The sequence below is a fragment of the Triticum dicoccoides genome, chromosome 7B (genome assembly GCF_002162155.2).
Source record: "Triticum dicoccoides isolate Atlit2015 ecotype Zavitan chromosome 7B, WEW_v2.0, whole genome shotgun sequence".
NCBI classification, from domain to species: domain Eukaryota; kingdom Viridiplantae; phylum Streptophyta; class Magnoliopsida; order Poales; family Poaceae; genus Triticum; species Triticum dicoccoides.
In genome coordinates this window covers 418,462,024-418,477,817 of record NC_041393.1, presented here as the reverse complement: position 1 = coordinate 418,477,817, position 15,794 = coordinate 418,462,024, and the positions used below count along the sequence as shown (strand labels likewise).

The window sequence follows — 15,794 nt, the reverse complement described above, 5'->3', positions numbered from 1 at the left end:
TTTATTTCGTCCCAGGGTTTCTTGACGAGTATCCTATCTTACCCAACAAGAACCTTAACTTTGATAGTATGCTTGTTCGACAAATGTTTATGCTTCACAATATTCTTGGTGAAGCCTATCTCGCTAACTGCACTGTAGGGTACAGCTCCGAAGGCTACTAAGTGGATTATGGATAGTGGATGGACTAACCACGAGACTAGTGATCAAAGTATTCTTATGGATTCAACCCTACGTCCGTCTGACAAAAGTCACATCATGTTCGCTGACACTAGTAAAAGCAAGGTGTTGAGACTAGGTAGAGTTGCAATCTCAAAGGATCAGCACATGGATAAAGTGATGCTTGTTGAATCCCTTGGTTTCAACTTAATGTCTGTCTCAATGCTTTGTGGTCTGAACAGGATTGTGATATGTGGAAAATATTGTTGCCTTGTACTTATGGAATCTGACAAATCTCTAGTCTTCGAAGGGTGTCAAAGAGACGATCTTTATATGGTAGAATTCTCCATAGGACCACATCTTGATGTATGTCTTCTAGAAAAAGCTCCAGAGTGCTGGCTCTGGCATCGGAGGCTAGGACATGCAGGCATGAGAAACTTGCACACTCTTATGAAGAAGAAGCATGTCCTAGGCATCGAAGGCGTCAAGTTCAAGAAGGATCATCTGTGTGGTGCCTGTGAAGCCGGGGAGATGATGAGGGAAAAGCATCCCTCGAAGACAATCATGACTACATCACACCCCTTCGAGCTTCTGCACATGGACCTATTTGGCCCTACTCATTACTCTACCCTTACTACCTTTGCACATCTTTATGGCTTAGTTATTGTTGATGCTTATTCAAGATAAACATGGGTGCACATAATTCTCTACAAGATTGAAGTGCAGGATGTCTTCAGATGTCTCGCCAATTGTGCCATGACCAACTATGGCATCAAGATTAAGCACATCAGAAGTGACGATGGCACAGAATTCAAGAACATCAGCCTCGACACTTATCTTCATACATTGGGCATCACGCACGAGTTCTCTACTTCATACACACCTCAGCAGAATGGCATCATGGAGCGCAAGAACAGAACCCTCATTGAGATGGCACGAGCGATGCTTGATGAGTACAAGACTCCAAGAAAGTTTTGGCCTAAAGCTATTGATACTGCTTGCCACATCATCAACAGAGTTTATCTTCATAAGTTCTTCAAGAAGGCATCCTATGAACTTCTGACTGGTAAGAAGCCAAATGTTAGCTATTTCCAAGTCTTTGGTGCTAGGTGCTGGATCAAGGATCCGCATCACACTTCAAAATTTGCACCAAAAGCACATGAAGGTTTTATGCTTGGTTACGGAAAGGATTCACACACCTACAGAGTTTTCAACCTCTTTCACTATAAAGTGGTTAAAATTGTGGATGTGCGGTTCGATGAGACTAACAGCTCACAAAGAGGGCACCTGCTAAATGTGCTAGATGAAGCTACACCAAGTGAATCTATCAAGTTAATGGGTATTGGAGAAATCATACCTACCGAGGAACAAGCTGAAGAGGAAATCATCATTTCCGCACCTAATCAGCATGAAGACAATGCACAGCCTGAAGCAAATGCTGAAGATGAAGACAATGATCAGCAAGGGCAAAATCTTCGTCCAGTACATCCTCAGGTTGCAAATGAAGTCCAGATTGAGAAGCTAATTTATAGTATCAATGCACCTGGTCCACTCACTCGTTCAAGAGCAACACAATTAGCAAACTTTTGTGGGCACTTTGCATTTGTGTCCATATCTGAACCCAAGAAAGTTGATGAAGCCTTCATGGAACCTAAATGAATTCAAGCTATGCAAGAAGAGCTTCAACAGTTTGAGCTGAACAATGTATGTGAGCTAGTAAAGCGTCATGATCCTCGCAAGCACAATATCGTCGGCACCAAATGGATCTATGGCAACAAACAAGATGAGCATGGTCAAGTTGTCAGAAACAAGGCTCGTCTCGTTGCTCAAGGTTACACACAAGTGGAAGGGATTGAATTCGATGAAACCTTTGCTCCTGTGGCTAGGCTTGACGCCATTCACATACTGCTAGCTTATGCCAACCACAAAAACATTCTTCTATATCAAATGGATGTAAAGAGCGCCTTCCTCAATGGCAAAATTGAAGAAGTGTATGTTGCACAACCACCTGGTTTTGAAGACCCAAAGCGTCCTAACATGGTGTACAATCTCAACAAGGCATTGCATGGCCTCAAACAAGCACCTCGCGCTTGGTATGACACACTCAAAGGCTTCCTGAATAGCAAAGGCTTCAAACCTGGTTCTCTGGATCCCACACTCTTCACGAACACATATGATGGTGAACTGTTTGTATGCCAAATCTATGTGGATGACATTATCTTCGGCTGCACTGACAAGAGATACGGTGATGAGCTTGGGCATATGATGCAAGATAAATATCAAATGTCCATGATGGGTGAGATGAAGTTCTTCCTTGTTCTTCAAATCCGTCAGCAGAGAAATGGCATCTTCATATCACAAGAGAAGTATCTTAAAGATTGCTTGAAGAAGTTTGGAATGCAAGACAACAAAGGGTACACGACGCCAATGCCAACCAAAGGCCAATTGGGCACCGACAATAATGGTAAAGAGTTTGATTAAAAGGTATACCGCTCCATGATTGGTTTTTTATTGTACTTATGTGCATCTAGGCCTGATATAATGCTTAGTGTTTGCATGTGTGCTCGATTCCAAGCGGCACCAAAGGAATCGCATCACTTAGCAGTGAAGCGAATTCTTCGATATTTGTCTCACACCCCAACACTAGGATTATGGTATCCAAAGGGCTCAGAGTTTGATCTAGTTGGATTCTTAGATGCTGATTATGCTGGTGACAAGGTTGATTGCAAGTCCATATCAGGCATATGTCACTTTCTTGGACGATCTCTTGTCTGTTGGTCTTCCAAGAAGCAGAACTATGTACCACTCTCCACTGCTGAATCTGAATGCATTGCTGCTGGATCTTGCTGCGATTAGCTTCTCTGGATGAAGCAAACTCTCAAGGACTATGGCATTAACATGAAGCACGTGCCGCTCTACTGTGAAAATGAGAGCGCCATCAAGATTGCTCACAATCCAGTTCAGCACTCAAAGACAAAGCATATTCAAATCCGTCATCATTTTCTCAGGGATCATGTGTTGAAGGAAGACATTGATATCATTCCCGTCAACACTAAAGAGCAATTGGCAGATATCTTCACAAAGCACTTGGATGAGAAAAGGTTTTGCAAACTGCGGTGTGAGCTAAATATCTTAGAATCCTCAAATGTCCTGTGATTGGACACACATCCTAACGCTTATGCATGTTGATGACTTAGATGTGAAACACGCGAAGTAACGTATATCTTCAATTCATGAAGACTTACCCTCTGAGTGTGAATACATTAATGTGGAATATGACTTCGGAGCGTCATGATAATTGTGCGTCGTGTCTGGGTCTAATACTTCCTATACGGTGGGTAACGCCACCACCAAACTTTCTCGAAGATTTTCATTTGGCGTCATGATTGCATTATCTTCATATTTGGTTTGTCTTCAACATTGATTTGACTTCAAAGTTTATCTTCGCAATGTTGATTTGGTCCTTTCTTTATATATCTTTACCTAATAATAAAGAGAATTGGGTTTCTGTCGTCCGTCACGCATATTTACAGAAAACCCCCTATAGTTCTCTGGAATCAACCCGCACTACAGGTTTTAGTCAGTCAGAAAAAACATTTCGAATTTACAAACAAGACCCTGTGTTTTCATCTATTCAACCCGCGATTTGCTGAACGGCGGCGACGGCTGGAGCTTGCAGCGAATGGATCCGTGCACGGCAGGGGGTGGGGAGGATTCGAAGGCGGGCGGTGAGGACGGAGGTCGCTGGTGACGACGATTAAAGCCGAAGCGCAACTTCTCGGGCGAATTCCTGGCATCTGGGCTCCTGCCAGAAAGGAAATGGGGAGATGGGGGGAGGAGAAAACTGGAGAAAGGAGGGGAGACGAGGCGGCGGCTTGCTGTAGCAGACGGCGGCGGGAGCAGGAGGTGCAGCAGCGCGGTGCAGGGTGCACCCATGGCGGTGCTGTCCACGAGCATCATCAGAACGGAGGTGAGCGGCTCGGACATGGTGGCGCGATGCAACATGAGAGGAGGAGCACAAAGGTGAGGTGAGGAATAGCGAGGCCGAGGGCGGTGCAGCCTCGCCGGGTCGGGCTGTGCCGGCGGGTGCCGCGGATCGGGTGCGCACATGGGGCGCTTCCCTGACAGCGCGAGGTGGGAGAGAGCGAGGGGATCGATCCATTTTTCTGAGGCAGGGGATCGACCTGCTAGCTTTTTTTTGAGCAACGATCGATCTGCTAGCTAGGTTAAGGTACGCCTGGGCTGGGCTTTAGGACAAATGGGTCAGCCGGTTTAGTTGCTGCTGTTGCTGCTCTCTCTCTCTCTCTCTCTCTCTCTCTCTCTCTCTCTCTCCCTCCTAATTCTCCTATCTTTATTTCTAGATTACTCAAACAAATCCTATCTTGTTTCTATTAATAAATATAAATAGAGAAATATTATAAAAGAGAGAGGCTTAGGAATTATCTTTTGGGAAGGTACTATTTTTCTGGACTAAAAAAAAATGTGCTTGTTCAAAGAAAACTGGAAATGGGCAATGCAAGGTTTAAACTCAAACTCATTTGAATTTTTGTGGAGGTTGGTAAAGTGATAAAAGAATTATTGGCAAAGTTTGGGGACCAGAATTTATGTACAAAAAGGCATGATATTTTTCTAAAGGCTCAAAAGGAATTTGGAAAAGCAATTGTATAAAATAGAAGTAAGGCTCAAATGATATTCTGAAAATGTTCATAGTTTTTAACTTGGTGTGAAGTATTTAATGGCATGACGGAATGCAAATGCCAAAAATAAAATAAGACAATCATTATAAAATATGCAAGTTAGATGAAGGTATCAGGTATGGAATTTATCAGCTAAAAGATCATAAAGCAGGGCATTAACCTCGGTGCTCCTCCAATAATATTGGATCCCCGTGTCCTAGAATCTCACCACTCCACCGAGTCAAGGCTGAGTTCACGTTGCTTGAACAAAGTGTGTGATTTAATTCATAACCATGCACGGTTCTATCTGGTCTGGTTTCACAATTTTAGGTCATGGAACAAACCATGTATTGGGATGGATAAAGGCGAGGTGTATTACTCATCAATAAAGAGCTTTGTTTAGGCTGAGCTTCTCTTTCGGCCACCTGCTCTTCTTCTCTTTTCATTTGTCTTACCAATCTCTTCACCATTATTTCTTCTGTCAGGTCAATCTCTCTAAGCTATTTTCCGTCCTCGACACGCCAGATGCCCAAGTTGTCGGGTAACTAACAAAAGATTTCAAGAAGAAATAGTTAATATCTTGTAGGTTACTGAATACTCCAGATAGTTAAAAATCTTACTTTCTGATTGGAGCCAACCGGCTCATTCTGAGAAACATCATGAAGCTTCTGAAGATGTCACAATTTGACCTTCATACTCTCAATTTGGAGCTTCAGATCATCCTGTTGAGCCAAAAAAGATCATAAATTGCACAAGCTTCTAAAGATGTCACAGTTTGACCTTCATACTCTCTGCACATTCATTTAGGTAAACATGTTAGCTTTCATGTAGTGATATTTTGCTTTGGCGGTGTCCATCGTATGATGCTGAGGCCTAGAGATGAACTCTTCCATCATCTTAAAAGAAAAAAGAAGTTTGTACCCAATAGAATGAAATATTTTTGCCCGGGGTGAAACGGCTACCTGGTCATGAGAATGCCTCAGGTCTGTTGCAGTTTCTGAAACTGCTGCCTGCAGACCAGAAATATCTCGGAAGCTATCTCCTTGGAAGCTCTTGTAAATTTAATCCCCACTGCTGCTGCTACTGAGCTGCGCTACTGATGCGATTGAGTGTGAATTTGTCTTCAGGGTTGTATCAACATGGTAAGAGATCTCACGGCCAGCACTGCCTGAAGGGCTAGCTCCCCTGTTGGCCGACTTGTTTATATTTGCGAGTGCGTGATCACGCTGCGATGACAGAGATGACTGGCGGAATAATACAACTGTTGTTCCATTTCTGTCATCCCACTCTGCTGTAGACAAAATAGTTAGTAACACTCTAATACATTTTTTGTTTGTATTCAGGTGATAGGTGTATCAACAATTTTCAGGAACCAAAATCAAATGCAGACTTGAGTATTACCTAAGGGCGCATTGGAAAGGCTTCTGGAGCTAAATGAAGAAACAGTTGAAGAAGATATGGTCTTGGGTATTTCGCAGGGATCAGATGTAGCTGAGTGCACAAATGACAGTTTGCCCTTCGAAACGACGTATGCCTTACAGAAGCTTGGAATGCATTCAGAGATTTTTGTTGCAGTCTTTCTTCCTTTGAGCTTCCTACAAAGAATCAACGATGGTAACCACATAATTAAGATTGCACCAGGCATTTCTTATCCTATGTTGTACTATGGTGTACTCCCTCCGTCCGAAAATACTTGTCATCAAAATGAATAAAAGGGGATGTATCTTTTTTAGAGAAAAGGCAGTAGCCCGACTTTATAAATAAAGCCACCAGGCAGAGTTACACCACCTGGGATCGAGACCCAAACAAGTTTAACGACCAGGGAACATAAGTAGCATTACATGGGCACCAACCACATATGGCACGCAGGCCAGCATATCACTAGAAAACACCAAAAAGACGATCAGGAAGCCGTCCTCGAGGATCGCCGAAGAAGGGAAGACGCCGTAGATTTCATCTTGGATAGCATGTCGTCGAAAGCCTGAAGATCCCCTTTTTTAGTCAATAATCTCCACTGCTGCAAAAAACCATTGGCTTTAAATAAGCAATTGACAGGGTTAGCCGGAAAGATACGCTCAATCGAGAACTTATTCCTAGTTGTCCACAGCGACCACCCTATCGCAGCCCAGCCAACTAAGAAAACCCTTTTAGACTGACCAGATAAGAGATTAATATACTGCCTCAGGTCTTCAAAGGAGGAGGGGGACCAATTAACATGCAGCCAGAGTCTGATGCAGCACCACATAAGTTTCACTAAGGAGCAATGAAAGAAAATATGCTCGGTGTTCTCCAGGGCCCCACACAACACGCATCTGTCAGAACCCGGCCCATTCCTTTTCTTAATTTGGTCAGCCGCCGGGAGCTTCCCACGAACATCTTGCCAGAGAAAGATCTTGATCTTAGGGGGGATTCGAGCTGACCAGATATCTTTAAACTTGACCGAATGGCCACCAGAGATAAGCTTAGAATAGGCTGATTTTACAGAGAAGCGCCCCGAAGAGGAGAGGGGCCACACCACGGAATCCTCTTCCTCCGAGAGCAGGGGAAGCAAGCAGTAAGGCGCTGCCAATCTTCCAACTCTTCAGGGGAAAGAGAACGCCGAAAATCTAAAACCCATCCCTTAACCGAGAGCTCAAAGATAGAGATCTCAGCATCATCACAGTAGGAGAACAAGGCCGGAAAGGTAGCCGCAAGCGTAGAGTCCCCAACCCACCAATCTATCCAAAACCGCGTGGACTTACCGTTCCTGACAACAAACTTAACTAAGGACCGAAAAATCGGGCGAACTTTAACCAGTTGACACCAGAATTGAGACCCGCCAGAAGCAGAGGCAAACATTGGGCTCGAAGAGGGGAAGTATTTAGCTTTTAGAATCGAGAGCCAGGTTGGACGCTCCTCAAGAGTCATGATCTTCCACCACCATTTAATCAAGAGACAATTATTCATAACTCTCGTATTAATAATGCCAAGGCCCCCTTTGTCCTTAGGACGACAAATGATGTCCCATCTGACCAATCTGTACTTGCGTTTATTATCCGCAGTGTTCCAGTAAAAAGCACCCCTATGCTTGTCGAAACCAGAATGAACCCCATTAGATAGAAGATAAAAGCCCATCAAGAACATTGGGAGGGATGAGAGACATGAGTTGGTAAGGGCAACCTTGCCCGCTTGCGTGTTATATCGACCTCGCCAAGGGAGCACTCTATTGCCAACTTTGGTGACCACCGGGGCGAAATCTTTCGCCAGGAGCTTATACGGGGAGATGGGAAGGCCTAGATATTTGAGAGGAAAGGACCCAAGGGAACAGTTCAGAAGGTGAGCCACCCGTTGCGCCTCCAAATCCGAAACCCCAGTTACAATGACCTCGCTCTTGGAAAAATTGATTTTAAGGCCCGAAAGCGCTTCGAAGCAGAGCAGGAGGAATTTCAGGTTGGTGAGACTGTTCTCATTGAGCTCTATCAAAATGATAGTGTCATCCGCATATTGAAGATGAGAGATGTCGTGAGGGATAAGGTGAGAGCTCATCGGGGTAATATGCCCAGCCAACGCAGCCCGAGAAAGGATTCGGGATAAAGCATCAGCCACAAAATTGAAAAGCAAAGGAGACGCCGGGTCCCCTTGTCTGAGGCCCCTACCGTTAGCAAAAAAATTACTAGTTTGACCATTGACAACCACAGCCGTGTGGCCACCAGATACCAGCTGCATCAGACGATGCATCACAGGGCCCTCAAAGCCCTTAGCCAAAAGGACTTGCCGGAGAAAGTTCCAACTCACCGAATCGTAAGCCTTCTCGAAGTCAAGCTTAAGGACCACCGCCTTGGTCCCTTGAACCCTCAAGTCATGGATTATCTCATGTAAGCAAAGCACCCCATCCAAGATGAACCTCCCTTTGATGAAAGCAGACTGGAAAGGGCTAATGGTCCGATGCGCTATCGGAGACAACCTAGTGGCCATGCCCTTAGCAGGCATCTTGGCAAAGTTGTTGATTAAAGCAATAGGCCTAAACTGAGAGATGAGATCAACACCTTTGATTTTAGGGATGAGGGTGAGAACAGCGTAATTAAGTCTAGAAATGTCAACAGTGCCCAGCCAAAAGCTTTGGATGACTGCAGAAATAAGGCCTTTTAGTTGAGGCCAGAATTGCCGAAAGAAAGGGATGGAGAAGCCATCGGGGGCTGAGGCCGCATTAGAGTTGGCAGTCCGAATAGTGTCGAAGATTTCCTCCTCAGAAGGGGGGATAAGCAGTATCTCATTATCAGCGGATGACAACCGCTCAAGTGGGGCCCAGAAGCCCGGTGCAAGCGAAAAGCCAAGCTCAGGTCTAGCCGCAAGCAGATTAGAAAAGAATTGGACCACATGGCGAAGAATGACCGTAGGGTCCGAAACCCTAACACCGTCAATCAGGAGGCTATCAATCAGGCATCTACGCCGTCTACCATTCGCAATGGCGAAGAAGTAAGCCGTGGGGGCATCACCCTTAAGGGTCCAGTTAATCGTGCCCCTTTGCTTCCAGTAAACCTCCTCCTAGCGGTGAATATCCAAGAGCGTCTTCTCAAGGCCATACCGAATCTGCCAATCAGCCTCCGAGAGCCCAACGCTATCCACACGACTATCAAGATCACTAATTTGAGCACCTAGCCTAACTTTCTCACGCCTAGCCTCGGCAAAGTGGTTCTTAGACCATAAAGGGGATGTATCTAGATGTATATTAGTTCTAGATACATCCCTTTTCATTCATTTTGATGACAAGTATTTTCGGACGGAGGGAGGAGGGAGTACCAAGTAGTTGCATTGCGACCTTCAGTGTTAGGTCGGTAGTTGGGGAATTAAATGAGAAGACAATGATAATCCTACCAAATGCTTTTCTGACTATATATCACAGTACTCAAGCTAATCATCCTAGCTACCAGCGAGCGAGGAAGCAACCAAAGAAGAGAAATAGCCTGCCAGCTTGTGCAGCAATGGAGCAGCTTGAAGACCCCTGCAACACTAAAAAGGGAGGGGTGGGTGGGAGGAGGAGGAGTAGAGAATCACCATCAGTCGAAGGACGGCGAAGGAGTTGGTGTCACAGGCGACGACCCCTGCCAGGCGCAGTGGTCGCGGCCGCCGTCCCAGTCGACGAGCGTGTTAGCGGCGTTGCCGAAGCCCGCCTTGACAGACATTAGCGCCTCCCCGTCTCCTATGCCGCCGCTGCCAACAACCGAAGAACCGCCGCAACGAGGACGGCGCTAAAGCGACCGTCCTTGCCTTCCCTCTGCCGCCTGCGCACTCCGTACGGGATAAAGAAATCTTCTCTCCGGACCCAGTCCCGCGCTGTAGGCAGGGGAAGAAGCAGAGCCGTGGTGCCAAGAAAGAGGGAGAAATTGGGGGAGATGGACACGACCTGCTAGCGAAGAGAAAACTGGTGAGATTGACTCCGCGAGCGAACGTGTACGACACGTGGAGCACAAGCACGACGAGCAAAGCGGCTGGTTTGGGAGATAGTGTGCACAGGTGTCGACTGGTTTACAATTGATTGGGTTGGATCTTCACAGAGGTAAATATCTCCAAGTTCATCGCACAGACGTGTTAGTGTACGCATGCATTTGTTCTCCGGACATGCACACGTTGCTGGATTTGATGCTATATATTTTTGTTATCAGGTTGGATTTACCTCAGTTTGTGTCCCTCACAAACTCATACTGAAAACTGGATTCCCGCAAAAAACGTGAAAACTGGAAGATTAATATATATATATAGCCTGCACGTCGAACAAAAATAAACTGTCTCCAAGCATTGTTGATCCTGGTTCATACGAGTGAATAATAAACCACCGATGCCAAATCTCAATGAAGCTATTGCTCCAGATTAGAAAAAAGGATGCCATGCCTGACGTCCTTAAGACGGACATATTGGAGGTGGTATGGAGGAACTTGGCTACCACCATATACATCATTTTGACCGAAACATTGATACTACCGAGGAGTAACCACAATTGCATCCAAGTAAAATTACTCTAGAAGTGTCGCATCCTCAACATATTTATTGTCTAAATGACAGTACAATTATTAATCTACCGGCATGGTATGATTTTTCACGTGACATCGACGAAATCTGATATACAAAGTTATACCGAAGTCAAAAAAAATATGGTGTGTATAGCAGTACTCTTACTTTAATATCATTTTTTTGCTTCCTAAATTGTATATATGAAAAACATGGTACTAGCGATACATGCATTGGCATTAATTAACTCACTCGGGCTTATTTCAAACTATGTTTAGGGGTACCCCAATAAAAATATTAAAAAAGAATATAATAAACAAAAATAACCTACTTTATTAAACAAAGGTAATTATGAAAAAAAATTACCACCATGATTTAAGACATAAATGATTCTATGTATGATAGTCTTAGCTTTAATTTGCGATAATCATCTAATAAGAGATACACAAAATATCATAGTTGGCTAATATCAACTTAGAACTTCATGCCAAAATGGTCCACAATTTTAAAAATGGGTTGCGGGGAAGAAGTAAAACATTACTAGCCTTCCTCGCAAAAAAAGACATTACTAGCCTACAAACAACACATATATTCTGATGTTTATGTGCACTGTACTTAGATTAATTTATGAGTAGCTACGTATGCTCTATTTATAATGCAAAATCTAACCAATTTATTTTATTAATCAACACATTCTAGAAAACTCTCATGAAGGCAATCAATTTGGGTCACAATCTCAGTCATGGATGCCAAGAAAAGAAGAAGGAAAAGAGATAGAGAGCGGGCATGCCTGGATGTTGGACGATGTATACCATATTTTTAATGTCTTATGTTAGTAAATCAGTATGCTATTTTTATTATCAGTATGTTAATCTAAAGATAAGGTTGTTCACCCAATTAATTGACTAGGGTTCATGTTCCATGTTCCGAACTAGCACCCCAAAAAAATTCTATTATTAACTGATCCAACTTTTTTTCTTGATCAAACTTATCCTCTACCTGTCCAATCTAATTGGGACAATTGGCTTTTGCTTCGCAACAAAGCACGTCAACTTCTTTTCTCCCGTTGCTACAGGGGGGGGGGGGCAGCGACGGCGGCCTCGAACAGGCCGGCCCACCATGGCTGTGCAACGAGGGATCCGCCAGCATGCGAGGGTGAGGGATGCATGGAGGGGAGGATCTGGCGGTGGTCGCCGCAGCGGGGTTACGCCAAGCTGTGCGTGGGCGCGCTGGACAGAGAAGAGGAGGAGCAACGCTTGGTGGTGTAAGGTAGCAGGAGGAAGATGGAGGCGGAGGAATGGAGATGTTGTGTGGATAAGGGACATGCTATGCGGCTCGGTGGGGATTTACTGCCTATTGCTTTTTTTTTAAATCAATCGTTGTTGCTGGAAACTGCTGGATGCACAGAATTACGTTGGATTTATGTGCAATTGTTCTTGGCGTTCCAACAAATGGTTATCTGCTAGGTGTCACCTCCTCACATTGGTCCACTTTGATTATTGACCGTACCGCCTTACACTCTGATAGTAACAGTTTCAACTTAGTAAGCCATGTGCTGATATTCATGTGACTATGATCTCGAAAATAAAAGTTCATAGGAAAGGAACAAAAACCTTCACTGAACATAGAGTTGTCTTGTACCTGTATTGTGCTACCGATTGCAAAAAAAAAATATCCTAAATGAGCACCTATCAAAAAGCGTTTCGAACAAGTCCCTCCGCCCCATCTTCTTCCTCCGCCCGTCGCCTGCGCGTCGCCAGGGGCCGGCGCCGCCCAGCTGCGTGATTCGCCAAGGGCCGGCGAGCCCAACTGAGCTCCTCCGCCGTAGCCAAGTACCTGCTCTCACCTTCGCCAAGTACCTGCTCTCGCCGTCGTCGCCAATTACCTCCTCTACCGCCGCAGCCCAGACCTGCACTGACGGTCCCCTCCCGCTGCCTGTGGGTTTCGCCGGAATCTCCTGCCACGCGCGTCCCTCCTGGAACCCCCGTGCATCCTCCTCAAGCTCGCGTGCGTCCTCCATCGTGCTCCCGCGCATCCTGCTGGAGCTCCCACGCGTGCGCCGCCGCGATCCCCTACCGGCGTCGCCGGAGCCTGCCTCCACGATCCAGTGGACCGGGAGCTCGCGCGTGTGATCCTCGATCTCCCGCGCGTCTTCCTCAATCTCCCGCGCAAGCTCGTGCTGCTCCTTCTCCCCTGCCCGCGCGCCCGTGCGACTGCTTGTCCCCTGCCGCCGGTGGAGCTCCTTTGCCTGTACAGCTGCTGCTCATCTACGCGTACTGCTGCTGCTCGTCTACCCGTACTGCTGCTGCTCGTCTGCCCGTGCTGCCGCCAGAGCTACATTCATCAGGAAGAAGGTACTGTAAGGATTTGCTCCATGAGTTAACTGAAAAAATCAGTAGATATTCAGTCAGTCAATGTTAACTGAAGAACTTTGTCTTCTTTTCTCCATGAGTTTCCCTAGCCATCAATCTTTCTGCACTCTATAGAATGGTGAACACCTCCCCTTTTCCTAGAATTTAAAAAGAAATTGATCACCTAGTCTAGTCTGTGATGTGAAAAATGGAGGGGAATCAACCTACACCTGTCTGACGATGCATGTTTTGGGGTTCACATATCATACAAATTCAGAGATAAAAACAAATCTTGCTCAGATCAATATCACCTGCCCAATATTCAGTCAATATTCAGTCAACCTACACCTTTCTGATGATGCATGTTTTGTGATGATGCTCACCTAAATAAAGGAAGAGGAAAACGTGGGACTGCATATAATATACGGCGCCATAGCAACGATTTCAATCCGCCTTCCGTCCGTCCGGTCGAGGTCTCGGAGCCGGCGGCGAATTCAACACCATTTTTTTGCTGTGAACCTTGCACAAGGAAACCACCAGTCAATCCCCAGTACTTGTACTCAACTGATAAGTAAATAACCAACTTTTATTACAATTGGAAACAGATCAGATCAGAGTGTGGTACTACTTCACTGCTGAAACTGTAGGTGTATCTATCTTCAGAAATGTGGGGTGTCTTTCAGATGAAAAAAGAGGCTCCATCCATCCAGTGGAACAAGATTGTTTTACAGCATCAGGAGGAAGAGTTGAGCCCATCATAGACCACACACTCCAAATTAATTAATCTACCCCAGTTTGCACTGAGAGCAATAATCTAAGAGGCAACTTGTCGAGCAACCACAACAATCAAAATAAAGAATAAACCAACATCTTCTCCCGGTAGAAACAAGGCAACATCTAATCTAAATTCAGTAAAATGAAGACTGAGTTTGGGTGGATTAGAGTAAACCAATATTTCCAAGTAAAAAATCCGTTGTTCAACAAGTACAGCCTATGTGCATGCATGCATGCCATGTCTTCTCTAGTTAGCACACAGAATGAAATATACCCAAGGACCATGGTAGCCAGGCTTTTAAATCAAAAAAGGCTATTGCTACCTGAAAGGATGATTGCAATAGTCTAGGATAACTGCATAGTCTTCTTGGAGTACCAGGGGCCAAGAGTAATTACCAGGGGTCAAGAGAAACAAATAGCAACCATGGGAAGAAATCTACTGAATTCTTGTAAAAATGTCTACTGAATTTGCTTGTTTGTGTGGAGTAATTTACAAGCAGGTCTAGAAAAATGCACTTGTTTGTGTGGAGTAATTTACAAGCAGGTCTAGAAATACGCCTTTCTCTAACATCACATTGCTAGCATAGATTACTCAACATCCACTGCCATTTAAAAAAAACTTGGAAGAAAATGAAAGGGGTTCAAAGTCTGTAGAGCAATTTGGCATTCGAGGACATCTTCAAGTCAGAACAGAAGTAATGTACTGAAGTTCAGTCAATCTAAGGATAGCAATTAACTGTAAGTCAATCTCAGGATAGCATTCGCCTGCAAATATGTGTACACATACTCCTGCTTGAACAACAACAGCACCACAGTGGTGAAGGAAATATGCCCTAGAGGCAATAATAAAAGTTATTATTTATTTCCTTATTTCATGATAAATGTTTATTATTCATGCTAGAATTGTATTAACCAGAAACATGATACATGTGTGAATACATAGACAAACATATAGTCACTAGTATGCCTCTACTTGACTAGCTCATTAATCAAAGATGGTTATGTTTCCTAACCATAGACATGTGTTGTCATTTGATTAATGAGATCACATCATTAGAAGAATGATGTGATTGACATGACCCATCCCGTTAGCTTAGCACTTGATCGTTTAGTATTCTGCTATTGCTTTCTTCATGACTTATACATGTTCCTGTAACTATGAGAAATATGCAACTCCCATTTACCGGAGGAACACTTTGGGTACTACCAAACGTCACAACGTAACTGGGTGATTATAAAGGAGTACTACAGGTGTCTCCAAAGGTACATGTTGAGTTGGCGTATTTCGAGATTAGGTTTTGTCACTCCGATTGTCGGAGAGGTATCTCTGGGCCCTCTCGGTAATACTCATCACTTAAGCCTTGCAAGCATTATAACTAATAAGTTAGTTATGAGATGACGTATTACAGAACGAGTAAAGAGACTTGCCGGTAACGAGATTGAACTAGGTATTGGATACCGACGATCAAATCTCGGGCAAGTAACATACCGATGACAAAGGGAACAACGTATTTTGTTATGCGGTTTGACCGATAAAGATCTTCGTAGAATATGTAGGAACCAATATGGGCATCCAGGTCCCGCTATTGGTTATTGACCGAGAATGGTTTTAGGTCATGTCTACATAGTTCTCGAACCCGTAGGGTCCGCACGCTTAATGTTTCGATGACAGTTTTATTATGAGTTTACAAGTTTTGATGTACCGAAGTTTGTTCGGAGTCCCGGATGTGATCACGGACATGACGAGGAGTCTCGGAATGGTCAAGACATAAAGATTGATATATTGAAAGCCTATGTTTGGACATCGGAATGGTTCCAGGCGAAATCGGCATTTTGCCGGAGTACCGGGAGG

The 15,794-nt window shown here is 44.6% G+C and overlaps 1 protein-coding gene across 1 annotated transcript in view; it reads right to left on the bottom strand.

The window, feature by feature from the left end:
- Window positions 1-13,038: 13,038 nt before the first annotated feature.
- LOC119340990 overlaps window positions 13,039-15,794 on the bottom strand; it is a 13,871-nt gene continuing 11,115 nt past the window's right edge. Inside the window, exons 5-6 of the mRNA XM_037612892.1 lie at window positions 13,552-13,687; window positions 13,039-13,151 (exon numbers count right to left, since the gene is read on the bottom strand). Of these exons, the coding sequence (XP_037468789.1) occupies window positions 13,613-13,687 (75 nt within the window). The 3' untranslated portion in view covers window positions 13,039-13,151; window positions 13,552-13,612. The remainder of the gene's footprint in view (window positions 13,152-13,551; window positions 13,688-15,794) is intronic.